Source organism: Clytia hemisphaerica, unplaced genomic scaffold (genome assembly GCF_902728285.1).
Source record: "Clytia hemisphaerica strain Z4C2 unplaced genomic scaffold, Clytia hemisphaerica genome assembly, whole genome shotgun sequence".
Lineage (NCBI taxonomy): Eukaryota > Metazoa > Cnidaria > Hydrozoa > Leptothecata > Clytiidae > Clytia > Clytia hemisphaerica.
In genome coordinates, this window is record NW_027103917.1 from 1,537,507 (window position 1) to 1,553,991 (window position 16,485).

Here is a 16,485-nt window from a genome sequence, read left to right on the forward strand (position 1 = left end):
GCTTTCGCCCTGCTACCATGATTTTGAATTTTTAGCTCCAACGGGTGACTTTCTCGTAGCTAATCTTTTTAACTATAATATTTTGAAGATCACTATTTTACTACAATCATGGTCGTAATATTTGAGAAAAAGAGGAAATTCAAAGTTTTGAAATCACAATCGATTTGTAAGTGCTCTAAAGTAGGTTGGAAGGGTAGAGTTTTAACTCTGAGTTTCAACCACAGATCTGTAAAGCCCGAAGGGCTAGATTTGCGGCTTTTATCGAAAAGTGAAGCCTAGGTTTGGAAGGATTTCCTACCAAAGTCACGTGACTAAAATATGCAATTTCACCGGTTTGAGAGATGTGAAATAGCGTTTGCCGCCTACTTTTTTTTATCTCGCGCTCCGAAAACAATTAAAATGCTAGATCCTATCCATCGGCACGAAATTTAAAAAGTCAAATTTCTGCTTCACTTTTTTTTGCTGGAGAAAGCTTAAGTTGCCTATCTAGCCCTTCGGGCTTTACAGATATCTGTGGTTTCAACATGAGACTTAAGACCTTAGGATCTGAGGATCCAAAAGCTCAAAAATGGTCCGATTAAATTTAAGTTATGGTCCAAAATCAACTTTCTCGCCCGAACTTCAAATTTCGAAAAACGAGGAAATAAGCTTAACTCTTAATAGATTTCGACCTTGTTTGTATACTGCTGAGAGAAATAAAAGAAAGAGATTCTAAAATCTTTTACTGAAAAATGAATGCTTTTATGATCTTTCAGACGGAACTACCATATCAAAAGTCTGAAGATATGACGATTGTTCTTATAAACTATTTTCCACTTTGAGCAGAGGAACATGGGATGGCAAATGAAGGGTACTGTATGTGCCGCACTTAGTGGTGCCTTTTTTGGATCTTCAAAGCTTTTAGGGTCGTAAAAATCACAATACTTAATTTTAGTCCCCCTAAAAATATATACCAATATTCATCCGTAAAATTACTAAACTTTTAGGAAATAGTCCGACAAGGGTTCCAAATTTCTCAAAACTCCGGGTTTTTTTCTCGTTTTGACCCTTAAATTTCCGATTTCAAAAATCGTCATTTCGCAAACCCTGGGAAGAGAAGGTACCAACAAATAATAAACTCAAATAGAACCAAAATCTTCTCAATCTTCTGTGATGATTCAGTGGAAATATCATAGGACAAGTAGGGAAATCGGTCTTGATGCTAACAACGAGGAAATATTTTAAAAGATTATCTTTTTCACTCTGTTGATTATAAAAAAATCAATTTACAAATATTCAACAAATCAACTTAAAACCTACAAAGTGCCAATAATGAATAATTACAGGATACATTAGTTAAGCCGTGATCCTTCGAGCCTTTCCAAATCTTATTTTCGTAGACTGTTTCTGTATCTCCTTTCATCTTGAGCATTGCGGAAGTTTTGCGTTCGTTGTTGGTAGAAATCTTTTAAAAGATGACCTTTTGTTGCGTAATCATACATTGAACGACGGGAGACAAAGTCTCGAGATGGCATCGCGAAGCGACGGGGAGCAAAATCATTGAAAGATCGACGTTCTGCTGGTATAGGATCATTGTAAAATGATGTTTCGAATGATCGAGTTTGTTCGTCTTGTGGAATCTCGTCACGATGCTCGAATGTTTCGGCGTAGACGGCATCCAATTCTTGAGCCATCTCATCATTGACCTGAGAAAATGAAAAAGTCAAATAAAATGGAATTTATTTGCTCAATCTATACAGGTCTTGAATTTGCAAGGTAATTAAATGATTTATATAAATTCTGTTCTGCATTTTTTTTAAGGCAAAGCACTATGGTTCCATGATTTTTTCAGAGCAGGGTTGACACTTAAATGTGTACACTGTTCACGTACACTGGCCAATCTGTCAGATACTCTATGTAGAACATGGAAATTGAAATGTGGCAATTGTGGAATAAAATGCATAAATATTTGACCCTCGCAAAATTATCACAGGCGATTTATTTCTTACCTGATCTAAACGTCGGTTGAAATCTTCACTGTATCTCACAATCTTTCTTCGCTGTTCAATCTCATCTCGAGAAGAGATTTCATCTTTTGATAATGCAATTTCAAGGTTTTCCCAGTCAGGTATTAAATCCAGCAGCTCATTTTGCCAGTAATTATTGATAGTTGCCAACATGTCTGAGATGTATTTTCCAGCTTGTTTCTCGACTTCTCGTCCTCCTAGCATCTTAGCTGCTCGGAAGTAGTCGGCTGTTGGTAAATCGTACCTGGTGTACACATGTTTTCCATCAACGCGCATTGCAATTTTGACCTTGCAAGCACGTGTGGAAACATCAGCAGGATCGATGACACAACTGCATACTAACCAACTCATTGTATTTACACCCGGCCAGCCTTCGTAGTACTTAGTGAAGTCAGTGCATTTCTTTGTTGCATCACAATGACGAAAATCGGCATGCATCTTCTTGATGATGAAAACGGCGTTTCGTGCGTAATCAACACACCATTTGATTTCGGTATTAAGATCATTAGCATATCTGATGTACTCCCCTTTCTTTGCGGGATCATCTTTGAAAGTAGCCACCAACGTTGATAAACTAGCAAGACTCATGATGACGTAATCTCGGAAGGTGATGAGGTTAGCTTCAATACGTTTCACATCAGAAATGGAAGGTTGTTGATCAGCTTGGACATCGTCACCAAAGATGGCGAATTTGGGACGAGAAGCCATGATCTGTTTTGTTGCATCCTCCATGCATTCATTAACTTTTTCTTTTGTGGCTTCTTTTATACAGTTTGCCCATAGTTTGAATAAAGACTTGTATTCACGGTTCACCAAATCTTTTTCCAATTCGAGGGTTTTTTCTTCGACATACCCTTTCATTTCATCCAATCTACTGTTAACCTGAAGTTGAATAACAGAACAGGGTTGCCACTAGGTTTTTTGAAGGACGGGAATGTGCCGACCGGACCCCAGAAATTTAACCCTAGAAGTACTAAATTTTGGTTTAAAAATGGGAAGAGACAGACGCGGTGGAAAGAGAGCTTAAAAAGACTTTTTTCGAAAGATTTCCTACTCCATATCATAATAGTACAAAAACTGAGGATTCAATCGCGCGCTCGATCAAAGTTCAACGGCCCAAAGTCAATAATGTTTGAGAAATATCATCTAGACAAGTTTGGACAGTGTTGGCCATCTTGATATTTTCAAAGCGTCTAAGTCGAACAGAGATACAAATAAATACCACTGCTATTCTTCCATTAATGTCAGCTTTTTCTCTATCATTCATTTTTCTAACGAAGTCAAATTTTAACTAATCATATAAAAAACAGTCGCCTGCCCTCCCTCTCTAAAAAATGTCGAAATATCTTAGATTTTTTTAAATGGAATGTTGACCCCCTTACTTTACGTTAAAGAAGAACGCGAACTCTGATTCCTACTCGAACGGTGATTAGAATTGTTGAATGATTTTAAAAGGGATTCTACTTGTAGGGGACTAGAAACATATTCGAATTAAAGAAAATAATTCGAATAATAGAAGTTCGAATAAGCGAGAGTTTACTGCAAACTTCACCTCGTTGGTCAACTCAGCGATAGCTTTATTGGCTTGATCTAAAATATCTTGTGGTGAGGGTTCAATGAACGATTTGACAAGGGAGAATCCAACACCAAACAAACCGAGAGCTGGACCCAACTTCGGCGCAATGTTCGCTACAGAAAGAACGATTGGAAAGAAAGAAATTTTAAGATACGCTGTTCGTTTTGTCTTCTTTTCACTTTTATACCAGGCTAACATTTTTTTCATAGCACAATGAAAAATGGATCCCAGTGAGAGTAAGGCAGATGAAACAGGTGCAAGGTATATGGCCCTGAAAATCTTATTTGGGCAGAAAGTGGTTCACTTAGCAATAATCGACACTGAAAGGTTGAGTCGTTGTAGGAGGCCCCTCAGCAGACCCTCAATTCACACAATCACGCAGTTTTCTCGAAATTCACGCATTCACGCAAACCCGTTGGGGGCCTTGTAGACAAGAATGCGCTTTTTTCAAAAACCTTGGCAAAAAGAAAAAACACGAGCCTTCTACGGCATAAATATTGAGAGAAAGTTAAAGACTAAAATATCAATGAAAATGTTCAAAATTTACCTAGCTTTCCAAAACCTTTCAATAACATCGTTGTATGTTGAGCACCCGCACTTGCTTTTCCCAGATTGCCAGCAAGCCCACTAAACACATTCTTCTGCATTTTCGCCACAGGAGCAGTGATCTTTGCCACCGTAATTTTATTGCCTCCGGGAACATATCCTTCGAAGGTGCAATATTTTTGGGGTTTTTCGATCACAGCATAAAATCTGCTTGAGTTTGCATGGCCGAGCAAGACCGCAAGTATCAGATAGAGTAGAAGAGATTTCATCTTTGATAAGCTGAAAATAAGTTTAAAGATTTAATTTCCAGTTTCAGATTTCCTTTTCAACATGCTTCTATATTGATTTTATTCCAGCAAATGACAATTCAGATTAGATTATAAGGGAGAGCCGTCGAAAAGTCAATGTGAAGGGCCGGGGGGGTACTACCCTTGTCGACCGACGGAGGTGCTCCGCTGAGGTTCGAAAAATTGACCCTACGTGGGACTCAGAATTTGCGAAAAAAGTGACCCTGAATGGGACTGAAATCCCAAAATTTTCTCAAATTTTCTACTTTTTCCCCAAATTTTCCAAAAATAGGCACCCTACCAGGGACTGATTTTTCTATTTTGGTGTTTTGCGACCCTACCTGGGACTCGTGGAGGTTAAAAAAGGTACCCTGACCAGCGGAGCATCCCCGTAACCCATCTTGCCCTAGTACCCCCCCCCCCCCCGGGTGAAGGGTTTAATAAATACATATGTAACAAGACTTTTGGTTTAGCAATACTATAATAGCTCAGTTTCAAGGACTTACCAATATATTTGATGTTTCTGCCACTCCTTGTTTTTGCTCTTTCACTTCTCAAAACAAGATAGAGATTCTGTATTTGACAAACGCTTCAGAAGAGGCTTATATATGTGAAAATATCTGTGTACTTGAGCTCAAAACAATTAATTTTGAATGAACAACCATAAACTGTTGACAAGAATTGGAAAGATTAGTTTGGGAAATGACATAACGTCTTCAAATCCCAAATCAAACTACTCGTGCTAAAAAACAGATTAATTTCAAACAATGAAATAGTTGATTACCCAAGCGTGTACACGCCCATAAAAAATATAATTTATTAATGTTAGCAATTATCTTGTTTTTGAAAAACTTGTTGCTATTGGTTTCTTGCGGCGGATGCTTCTAATTTGTCTACACCGACTGAGGACACCGACAAATCAACACTTTTAGCCGTCCTCGATTTCACCGGACGAAAAACTCCAGGTTTTTCCAAATCAAGCGATCACTTTGCCGTCCTCAAAAGTAATAATACATAAACTCGCCAACAATAAGTAGTTAGGAACAGCTTCAAATTAGCCCATCACCTCGGAAAATCGTCAATTTAGCCCAGGAAAGGCAAATTAGCCGATAATAAGGAACAATTTAAATTTTGAGCGAAATATTAATACAGTGGAACGTCTAATTAGCGGAAAGTTTGATCAAGATTGCAATGAGACAAAGCTAAATCTCAAGTCTTGAAAAAGTAATTTGTTATCAACAAAATTACTGTACGACTTAATGAAACACTCTTTTGAAAAATGATAGTTTTTTTTTACATTTCGTGCAAATGAAAATGTCCGCAAATAGGAGTGTCCATTAATTGAGTGTGTCTGCCTTTTGTAGAAATGTAATTTTTGGTCAATTTTTGTCAATTTTGATTACGTCATCGTCAATTTCGACTTTTTCATATCATATTTACAAGGTTTCTGGAAAGTTTGAGGGCTGCAGCGTGCTTCAATCTCGACGAAATTGTTTAAAACTCATCGGTATTTTAGATTTTTACCACCTGTCACTCTTTTACGCATAACTTTCCTTCCTCAAAAAATTGACGCTACACCTCATTCGAAAGCTGATAAAATCATCTTTCCAACGGTATATAAAAACCTTTTATAAAAGGTTTTTCTAGGTTGACCCTATTTTTGATGAAACTTTTTGCCACCGCAGGAAGCCTAAAGCTTCCGAGGATGGCATTCATAGCTTCACTCGTGAGGGAAAGTTGGGAAAACATCTCATAATTTTGCGCGCGCGTTTCAGTATTTTAGTTCCGCTTAGCGGAACATTATCAATTAACGGTTATTTGATTTCCCGGAATGAAGAGCGATAAGCCGTGTTTTACAGGATAGCTCTTTTTTAGCTTGCGCGGCGGACGTTTGTTTCTTCCTATCGTGTCGGAGCTTTCAAACAATGTCAATTGAATTATCTGGTATTTCTTCTATTGACTATGTTTCAAACGATCAGCCGATGGCTCTGGCTTTAGGTATAAGGTAATGTCAGCGATAAAAAAGGAAAGTTGGTGGACCTGATGTGATGGTGGCAGACATCTTGAATTTCTCCCTGTTTCTTTAAATCTGTTTTTATTCCAGTTATTAGCACAGTCCAGTAGTCCAATCGCACTACTTTTCTATAAACCCAACAATCCAGTGTGAGTTTGCTGAAAGGAAAACTAAACAATTTGAATCCTTTTTAGACATTGAGATTGATTTATATTTTCCAGCGAAACAGAACACAGACTGACAGAACAACAGTCTGACAGTTATTTATATAGTTTTTTCCATCATCGTTCTAACACTATTGATACAGAACAGCACACAGCTGACAATTAAAAGAATTTTTGAAACTGAACTAAAGTATAAAACAAGGCGCCCTATAAAAGGGAAATTCCATAAAGGAAAGTTTGCATTTTGCAAAAATCTATATATACAGTAGTTGACACTCTCTAATTCAAATTTCAAGGGATTCTCATCGAATACCACAGCATATTGAATATTGAGAAAGTCTCCCAAATCCCTAAAGTAAATATTGAATTATAGAGTAACACGGGAAGAAGAAGGCGAAGCGAAGGTTGATTATTGCGATTGGTTTTTGAACGTCGAATCAGTACAATAACCGAAGATCTTGCTGAAAATTTATATAAGTTTTTTGGAAGAAATCTTTGATATTTGCAATTTTGAGGAGTCAAATTTTGAGTTTCTAATTTGAACGCAACAAAATCGAACATTTGAATTTCAAAATATCTGGCATTTTTTTTGTTACTAGAAATCAAATAAGAGAGTGGTTTTTCAAAACCTTTAAAGTGACTTCAAATTTTTATCCAAACGGGCTTATCAAATAGTAGAACGTCAAATTAGACAGTGTCAACTGTAATTACATTTTTTGCTTTTTGCTCCTAAAATAATTTGAAGATTTTTCACAGTATGGCAGAGGAAGACTTTGCGATTAATCTAGACACTGCATTGAATGTTGCACATTTCCGAAATTCAAGCAGGACAACTGGCAGTCGTACCTTTTCTTGCGCTGTTGATTGCTTTCTTGAAATATGTTACCGCTTGCTTCTTCCAGAAATGAAAGCTAAAGTATCATATGAAAAATCAAGTGATTTTTTTAAGCTGCTTCAATTAAGTGGATCAATGGAAATTTCACTTGAAGATTACGATATGGAAAGTAATGCTTTCGACTGCTGGATGAAATTAGGGAAACGGTATGGTCTAAGATTATTGAAAATTGTGGTACCTTTGTGAGAAGAAATAGCGACGCAGAGTTTCAAGAGATTTTTGGAAGTAATATTTTCAAAGAATTATCAGAAGAAGAGAGACATGTTTTTTGAAACAAGTTTTGTAATTCAGGGTACTTGTAATAGTTGTGGTAGTGAGAAGGAACAAAGAGAAACGGGTAGCATTGTCAGTCTTCTTTCGCATTTTTTATATCCAGAGATTTTAGTTGATGCAAGTTTGTGGCCAAACTGGTGTATCAAATTCTCTTAATCCAAGCTCAGAAATTAATTGTGATTCTTGCTCTGTCAACATACCAGCACAGATTCAAGTTGTCAATTTGCCTATTTTTCTTCTATAGAACTCTGTACAACAGTATGTATAAACAATTGTAGATTTTTTGAGGAGATTATTGCCACCGCAGGAAGCCTAAAGCTTCCGAGGATGGCATTCATAGCTTCACGCATAAGGAAGTTGGGCAAACATCTCATAATTTTGCGCGCGTTTTTCAGTATTTTAGTTCCGGTTAAATGGTGTACCGTAACATTCTTAGCTTGACTGTATTTCTATTGTTTTATCATCATTAAAAACACTTTTCCGGATTTTTTTTGATCTGATTACCCATTTTCAAAGCTCTATATGTCTTTTTTTAGACCTCAGGGAGTCAAATTAAGGGAATTCCTTTTTTTGTTGGGAAATTCCCTATTTAAACCACAAGTAGTTATTAACCGCCTCTGACCAGGTCAAATTAGAAATTTTTATCCTTTCATAAACATGTCGTTTGACTATTACAGTAAAATGGCAGTTTAGTACAGTAGCGTTTAGTATGCTATGAACAAACCATAATATACCATTATTTTGGTAATAAAAGAGATGATAAAAATAAACAGATAAATAACTTTACCTTATCTCTATAAGAAGATATCTCCGAGATGGACACAAATTGCTAATATTTGTAGACTAAATTTTGCTTCAGATGAGATGCCATTCTAACAGAAGTAACGGCTATAAGTAACATTTCTTTCCAAATTCAACAATTTATTTGATCGTTCTTCTGCGGTGGCACTTTAATGAAAATTATGGCTAGTTTATTAGAATTAGACTACAATCTCGGTCAAAATATATTGAGAGTTTTTAACATTTTAAAGTTCGGGCGAGAAAGTTGCTTTTGGTCTATTTGTTAAATTTAAGCAAATATTTAAATTTGGGAGGGGTTTATAGACTTCCAGGCTAGATTTTGAGCCCTATTGGATCATTTTTGAACTTTTGGATTCTCAGATCCTAAGGTCTTAAGTCGATTGTTAAAACTCAGAGTTAAAACTCTACCCTTCCAACATAAGTTAGAGCACTTCCAAATCATTTTTGGCTATAAGATTTCGTGGGAAATTCCCTTTTTTCTCAAATATTATCAAGATTAAAATGAATTCTAATTTTGTCTTAAACACTCATTTCTAGGCAAAAAAGGAACCGATTTGTTCTGCCATTCGTTCAAATTATTTATAATAGAAACACAAGTCAATTTTACGATTATATCCGGGGGGGGGCACTCAAGACAAATGATTACCAGACGTTTGGCAGTTAAAAGGTCGGTATTTCAAGGTTCAGCTAGTCTTTTGACAAATGCTGCTCTGTAAGGGTATATTTTTGCCTGTACCTGCACTATAAGGGTAACAAATTGCCTTGTTCCTATGAAAATTATCAAATGAAATGAATTCTTCCTTTGTAAGGAGGGAAATTAAATTAAATTATTCAATAGCGTGCTTCTCGCCCCATGTAAGGGTCCGATTTTTGGGTCGTACGGATAGTTGTTTTCAGAACGAGTGCCCCCCCCCCGGGATTATATATTGTGGGATATTTAAAAAAATCGAAACAAAACATTTTTATATACTTTCGATATTTCATAATGATAATTAAGTTACATAAATAAATAAAACCCGGTATTAAAATTTTTCATATAATTATTTACAATGGTGGATATATACACAAATCAAATGAATAAATAAATAAAATCCTAAATCAAATAATTCCTAACAAATAAGTCCTAATTCAAATTTTTTTTTGTTTTTTTGTGGATCATAAAATAAGCATAGTAAATAAATTGATAAAGTTCCAAGGTGAAAATCTTTTATAAATTTATAAGGAATTTGATTTTATATTTTCTCAATTTCGTCGTCGTCGTCGTCGACGCTTTTTGGCGTTTCGGTTTTGCTGCTGTTCTTTGATTGGAAGTTTGCTAGCAACAGTGTATTCTTGCTGCTGTCCTTTGATTGGCAATTTGCTAGCGACAGTGCATTCTTTCTGCTGTCCTTTGAATGGCAATTTGCTAGCGACAGTGTATTCTTGCTGCTGTCCTTTGATTGGAAATTTGCCAGTGATAATCGATTTTTGCTGATGTCCTTTGATTGGCAATTTGCTAGCGACAGTGCATTCTTGCTGCTGTTCTTTGATTGGCAATTTGCTAGCGACAGTGCATTCTTGCTGCTGTTCTTTGATTGGCAATTTGCTAGCGACAGTGCATTCTTTCTGCTGTCCTTTGATTGGCAATTTGCTAGCGTCAGTGTATTCTTGCTGCTGTTCTTTGATTGGCAATTTTCTAGCGACAGTGCATTCTTGCTGCTGTTCTTTGATTGGCAATTTGCTAGCGACAGTGCATTCTTGCTGCTGTTCTTTGATTGGAAATTTGCTAGCGACAGTGCATTCTTTCTGCTGTCCTTTAATATCGACAAATGACCTTTGAAGTTGCAATTCGTTAAAGACAGCCGGGTTTCGGTCTTTAACGTCAGTCAGCATTTTCACTTCCTAAAAATTTATTAAATGAAAAGAAATTAGAAACCTCATAATTGTTTTAGCTGAAAGTGTACGACTGGTACGCCTAAAGTTCACTTTTAAAAGATTGGAAAACGATGCAAACAATCAACGCAAAGGAGGATGGGATGGAAAGTCGTACAAAAAGTTTTTACGTACTCTATTTTTAGATTCACTGCGTTATGATATTGAATTCTTCAACAACTTCAAATACCTTCAACACGTGCATGAAATGTATCCGGGGGGTAATAGGGTTGCGAGCTGACGGGGAGCTGACGGGGGGGGGTGCCGCCCAACTTTCGACCCTTGGACCCTTACCATTACCCCTTTTCCGGGGGGTAAACAGTTGAAATTTTCCTATTCCTCCGACCCTTAGTGGGACTTTGGAAATCCAAAAAAGTACCCTTAAGGGTGGCACAAAACCCCGGGGGGGGGGGGGTTACTAGGGTTGCGAGCTGACGGCGGGGGGTGCCGCCCGACTTTCGAACTTTGGACCCTTACCGGGACTAAAAAGAGAAAACCAAGGAAAATTTTGTGAATTTTACGACCCTTAGCGGGACTAATTTGACCAAATTTCGATCTTTCAGTGGGTAAAAAGTTAAAATTTTCCTATTTTCCGACCCTTGGTGGGACTGAAATTAGATTTTCTGATTTTTCCGACCCTTAGCGGGACTTTGTAAGTCCAAAAAAGGTACCCTTAAGGGTGGCACATACTGTGCCCTCCATTTGCCTAAGTACCCCCCCCCCCGGGAATGTTTGTATGAAAAGGTATATGTGGATAAAACTTTCTTTCTTATTTTCATACAAAAAAGATTACTAACATATTGGACATATTGCTGTTGCATCTGGAGAACACTTTCTTGAAATCGTTTGAATTTCATTTCCTATCAAATAAGTCAAATTAAAACGTTAAACTCTCATGAGGTTGATACAGTCAGCCAAGCTATTACAATTTGTGTTGGCTATAGCCCTTATGAAAATTTTTTGTTATAGGTTATTCAATGTCAGTTGCATAAGACGTACATATTTTCTACTGGATATTCTAGATAACTAGATATGCCAGAATGGAATAAAGAGAAAGACATCATTATGAGTATAACTCACAGTGTCAGTTATTTGAGCCAGTTGGTGGACCATGAGTTTATTGATGGAGTCCTCTTTGTCCTGTCAAATGTAAAAATTTGAAAAGTTTAAAATCATCGCAAGCTTTTCTTTTATCTAAAGTTATTGGAAACATTAAATGGAATGGATTTTCTTTTGGCTTTGACAAAACCCTTTTTATAATAAACTTTAAAAACGGGCACTTTGTAAACAACGGACAACGGAAAGAGGGTTTATAATTTCAACATTGTAATCATAATTGTACCCCTGTCTCACCAGGTCTCACAGCCCCGGTGGAATTTATCCTCAGTGGGGATAAATATTCCTATTGAAATCCCAATGAAATTCTATTGTTCCAAGGATAAAAAATCAAGTGAGCATGGTTCATGGTTTTGAAGTACAATTTTTAAAGATTGAATTTCAAATGGGAAGAAATCAAAGTCAATTTCCCAGTGGGGCTGAAATTCCAGGGTATTTTCCTACCGGGGACGAAATTTTTGCATAAATTTTCCAGTGGGGCTATGGTCCCAGCGGGCCAATGACACCGGGGTTTATAATTATTCGGTCCAAAATATTTGAATTCATTTTCTACATACCATGATTTCGTCTTGCAAGCAATGGACGGTACTTTTCAATAGAGTGTTCTCTTCAGACAAATCAAAAAGTTTCTGTTCTTTGTTGACATACGCTACCTTCATTTTCTCCTTGATAAAAAGAGTTGAAAATATTGAAGTGATAATGCAAAGAAAAGCGTGGTGAAAGGCGGCAACTTTTCTAGATGGGAGGGCGGGGGGCGGAAGGCAAAACCAGTGAAAAAGAGATAAGGGTCTTTTATTCGAAAGTAGTTCTTGATATACTTACAAAGCGTCCAACTTTATCTTTTAATTCGCGATTCATTATCTTCACTCTTTTCAATTGACCATCCTAAGGAAATCAGATGAAATTTTTATTATTTTTCTTGCATATCCACGCAACCTACTTACGGGGATGGTTTTCCACTGATCTTACTTCATAGGATTGAAATACGATATCTGTGTTTTGGGTTTTGTGAGATAAATAACTTAAGATTTGTGTTCTTTTAAAAATAGAGAACCGTGTCGTACTACTAATGTTATTTGGGTTCTTCATATATAGGCCTATATAATATGAAAATATTACACACTTTTTTAATGACGGTGAAAAACCTGAAATATGTCTTATACTTACTTGTTTGTCAGATTGCTTCAAAGCCTTCTCGAGTGATCTCACCCTCTCCTCAAGGAAGATGATGCGTTCCTCATCCAGGTAGTTCTTCTTCTCAAGCCGTCCCTAAAGTCAAAGAAGGGTGAACATCAAAATCCCAAACAAAATGCAAATTACAAACCTCAATTATCTTTCAGGTAGTAGTAAGTAAGTCTGCGACCGCAGTCGGAGGCGACCCGAAGGCTCCTCTTTCGATAGCTATCTACCCGAAGGTAGGGGAGGGCGCCACTCTTTCTCCCTGGATTTCTCCACTTACCCTTGATCCTTCTCTTAGTTGCTGAGCATCAAGCAGAGAGGCATCAAGTACCATTTTGGGAATCTTTGGTATGACCCGGCTGGGGGTTGAACCCATAACCTTGCGAACCGTAGCCGGATGCTCTACCACTGTACTACGGTCGCTTTCTCTCAGGTAGTTACACCACAATGGATCTAAACAGCCCTGTCTCAGTGAACTGGAGAGCGAACTTTCAGTCATTTTCGAGTTAAACACCAACGTGTTTAAAAAGAATTAAAAGACGTTTCAAATTCTAAAAGAAGCCATCTTCTACAGAATTACAGTTTTCGTTGGACATCCAGTTACACCAGAAAATTTTCAGCCATTTTTAAGCTAAAATACTAAATCGGGTGTCTCACAAGTGGATGTGGTCCGTGGATGTGGTGAAGTCATGTACTTACGTATTTGGAACGACCATCGTCAAGAGTTTCTTTCAAATAGACATTTTGTTCTTTAACTTTTTCAGAATATTCTTTGAGATTTAACTAGAAGGAAGAAAATGAAGAAAATGAGAAATAAACCAAGCTTAAGTTCAGTGAAGGAGCTGCATGAAAATGTTCTTTAACAATTTTTCTAACGTCGTTCAGGAGACTACGATTATTTTTGAACTTCGGTATTTCTAATGCTCCGAATACCATCAATAAAGCTTCTTTTATCGCAAAATCTTAAAGCGCTCTTCTAGGAACGACAAAGTTGGCTCAACGAAATTCAATCCGACCATGATCTTCCAATTCCAACGCCTGAGAGATGGCGAAGGGAAAGGATGTGTGGAAAATGCTGACTGACACATCAAATGGCGAAAATGCTTTTAGTCTTACATATTCTTGGTAGCCAAGTTTGAAGTTTTCCTGCCACTGTAACTCTTTTCTCTTCCATTCTTTATTTTCTGTGGTGAGATTTTCCTGGACATGAAAGAAAAGATTATGAAAATTTGTGGTATAATGACTGTCGATCGATCTGGTCTGATTTCTTTTCGTAGAAGTTTAATAGGGGGTTTGTAGGAGTTCGAAATACCGTTTTCCCGTCAAATTCTTTGCTGAATCCCGAAAATTGAAAAAAAAATAAAAACACCGTCACACCGGTTTGTAGAGGTTAAAATACTGGCATAATAACAAAAAATAAGGCTAATCACCGTCACCGTCTGATTTTAAAATACCGTTTTTCCCGTTTCCTTGTTATCAAATCCCGTAATACGGTACCAAAAAAGGGCCAATCCCGTCACACCGTAACAAGCACCTTTAACATGTACTCATGCACATGGTATGTATAAAAAAGTAGCAAAAAACTTACGAATTGCTCTCCAAGCTGATTGTAAGAAAGTTCAGTTTGAGCAAGTTGGTCCTGCAGAAGCTTTTTCTCGTACAGCTCCACCTGCAGTAGCTAAAAAAAGGAAGAAAAAACGGATCTGTGTCGGTATAGTTTCGGATTAGCTGTGTCATCTACTTTAGCTTTAAACTTCTATTCTTTGGATATCAATGTGATTGAGAGATTGTGCGACGAAATTCTTACAGTTTGTCTCCACAGTTTAAATTTCAGAGAAAGCTAAGCTGCGGTGTGCACGGTTCAAGAATGAGAGATAATGTTATCAACAGTATAATGAGAGCTATTCTTTCAAGACACCCGAGATTATTTTATCGAAAGCAAATTAATTTTTGGCAAGAAAGACATTTTTTCATCTATTTCAAAATTTTTCATCCAATGCAATTAAAAACATAACAAACAAAGGTCAAAAGTATCGCGTTTATTTACCTGTTCTTTGGCACAACATTCTTGGTATAAAAAAGCATAACTTTCTTCCCAAGTTTCTTCTTGCCACTGACGGCCATCCATGCCATTAGCATTTAATTGGGACTGGTTTAGATATTGCCCCATCTTTGTCGAATTGACTTCACCGTCTGATTTAATAACCGTAGCCATTTTTATTTAAAATATTATCGTATTATGAAGGTTTTCAAGAGCTCTCTCAAAAAACTTCTTACCTCTAACTGGATTTATTTACGATATGCTGAAAAACTTCTTCTTAAAAACATTCATATGAAGATTTTTTTTATTTGACGTCAGTCTTTTTAGTTGCGTCATCGGATATGGATATTACCGACACCACCAAATGTCCTGCTGGAGTGACTGCTTGGTTTTTTTACAGAGTTACAACAAAATGTTCTATATGTTGAATAGATTGTGTAAATATGATAACTTTACGAATATACCTTTAAAATAGGGAGTGGTTAGTGTCCAAAACATGTACTATGCATTGATTTTCCATTTTTGATACCTTTTCACTCCTATAGTACAAGGTATTATCCAACTAATTCCAAAATATCCCTCTACATCCCTTGAAAATAAAAATAGCAAAAAAATCCAAAAAAAGCGATTAAAATATTTTTTTAAATCTTTCCCGTCAAGAAATTTCTGTGACTTTATTAATTTTCTAAACATTCTTGAAAAAGAAAAATGGCTCCAAATTAGGCTACAAAAATACTAAATAAACAAATTAGATTTCGACCTAGTACCCCTTTTATACAATCATGGTCGTAATATTTGAGAAAAAAGGGAAATCCACCGGGGAGTTTTGAAACCACAATCGATTTGTAAGTGCTCTAAAGTAGGTTTGAAGAGTAGAGTTTTAACACTAGACTTAAGATCTAGGATCTGATGATTCAAAAGTTCAAAAATAGTCCCATAAGGCTCAGAATATAGCCTGGAAGTCTGCCAACCCTTCCCAAATTGAAATATTCGATTAAGTTAAAGAGATAGCCCACAATCGACTTTCTCGCCAGAACTTTAAATCTTGAAAAACGTTAAAATAACCGGAATTCTCATTCTATTTCGACCATGATTGTATTTTACTTGTACCAGACAACAAAACTGATTTTGAATCCTTATATCCCTTATATAACAGTGCCGTAGCAACTGGGGGGGGGGCAAGGGGGGCTATGCCCCCCCAATAATTTTTTCAAAAATGGTTACTTTGCAAAATACAAAGTTTTTCTTTTTTAATTTGTCATAATTGTCACAATTGAGTGCATTTTCAAGCAATCTAGAGCTCAAATTTTTAAAATTTTCCCCTCGGGCCAAACTGGTTGGCACTAAACTTCAGCCCCTCCCCAATAAGGAAATGCTTCCTACGGCACTGTAATAATACACATTTAATATTATGATACCATTTGATACTCCATTATTCGATGATATTGAAAGTTATCATCAACAAGAAACTCTCATATACCGATACCAATTTCATTCAACGGACGCTCAGCGAGAACAAATATAACCATGGCAATCATCCATGATCTTGGATGAAGCCATGCCAATCAAATCACAAACAAGAAACGTTTTGGAAACCTTTGGATGATTGAGACATGCGCGATAAATTTCTTACAGTTTGTCTCCACATGAAATGGTTTTCGTGGGTGTTAGTGCGA

The 16,485-nt window shown here is 36.8% G+C and overlaps 4 protein-coding genes across 4 annotated transcripts in view; 1 reads left to right on the forward strand and 3 right to left on the reverse strand.

Annotated features, from left to right (window-relative positions):
- LOC136809399 (tetratricopeptide repeat protein 33-like) overlaps nt 1-16,485 on the forward strand; it is a 47,140-nt gene that overhangs the window by 30,242 nt on the left and 413 nt on the right. The window lies entirely within an intron of this gene.
- LOC136809397 (sialin-like) overlaps nt 1-16,485 on the reverse strand; it is a 151,809-nt gene that overhangs the window by 5,845 nt on the left and 129,479 nt on the right. The window lies entirely within an intron of this gene.
- Nucleotides 1,217-5,035, reverse strand: LOC136809382 (uncharacterized). The gene is made up of 5 exons (XM_067065906.1): nt 4,922-5,035; nt 4,130-4,407; nt 3,559-3,695; nt 1,989-2,888; nt 1,217-1,685 (listed from the first exon to the last, which is right to left on the reverse strand). The coding sequence occupies exons 2-5, from the start codon at nt 4,395-4,397 to the stop codon at nt 1,368-1,370; spliced, it is 1,623 nt and encodes a 540-aa protein (XP_066922007.1). The 5' UTR covers nt 4,398-4,407; nt 4,922-5,035; the 3' UTR covers nt 1,217-1,367.
- On the reverse strand, nt 9,593-15,248 carry LOC136809552 (golgin subfamily A member 6-like protein 25). The gene is made up of 10 exons (XM_067066091.1): nt 14,816-15,248; nt 14,357-14,446; nt 13,885-13,968; nt 13,468-13,551; nt 12,757-12,858; nt 12,412-12,474; nt 12,147-12,254; nt 11,554-11,613; nt 11,271-11,333; nt 9,593-10,443 (listed from the first exon to the last, which is right to left on the reverse strand). The coding sequence occupies exons 1-10, from the start codon at nt 14,981-14,983 to the stop codon at nt 9,805-9,807; spliced, it is 1,461 nt and encodes a 486-aa protein (XP_066922192.1). The 5' UTR covers nt 14,984-15,248; the 3' UTR covers nt 9,593-9,804.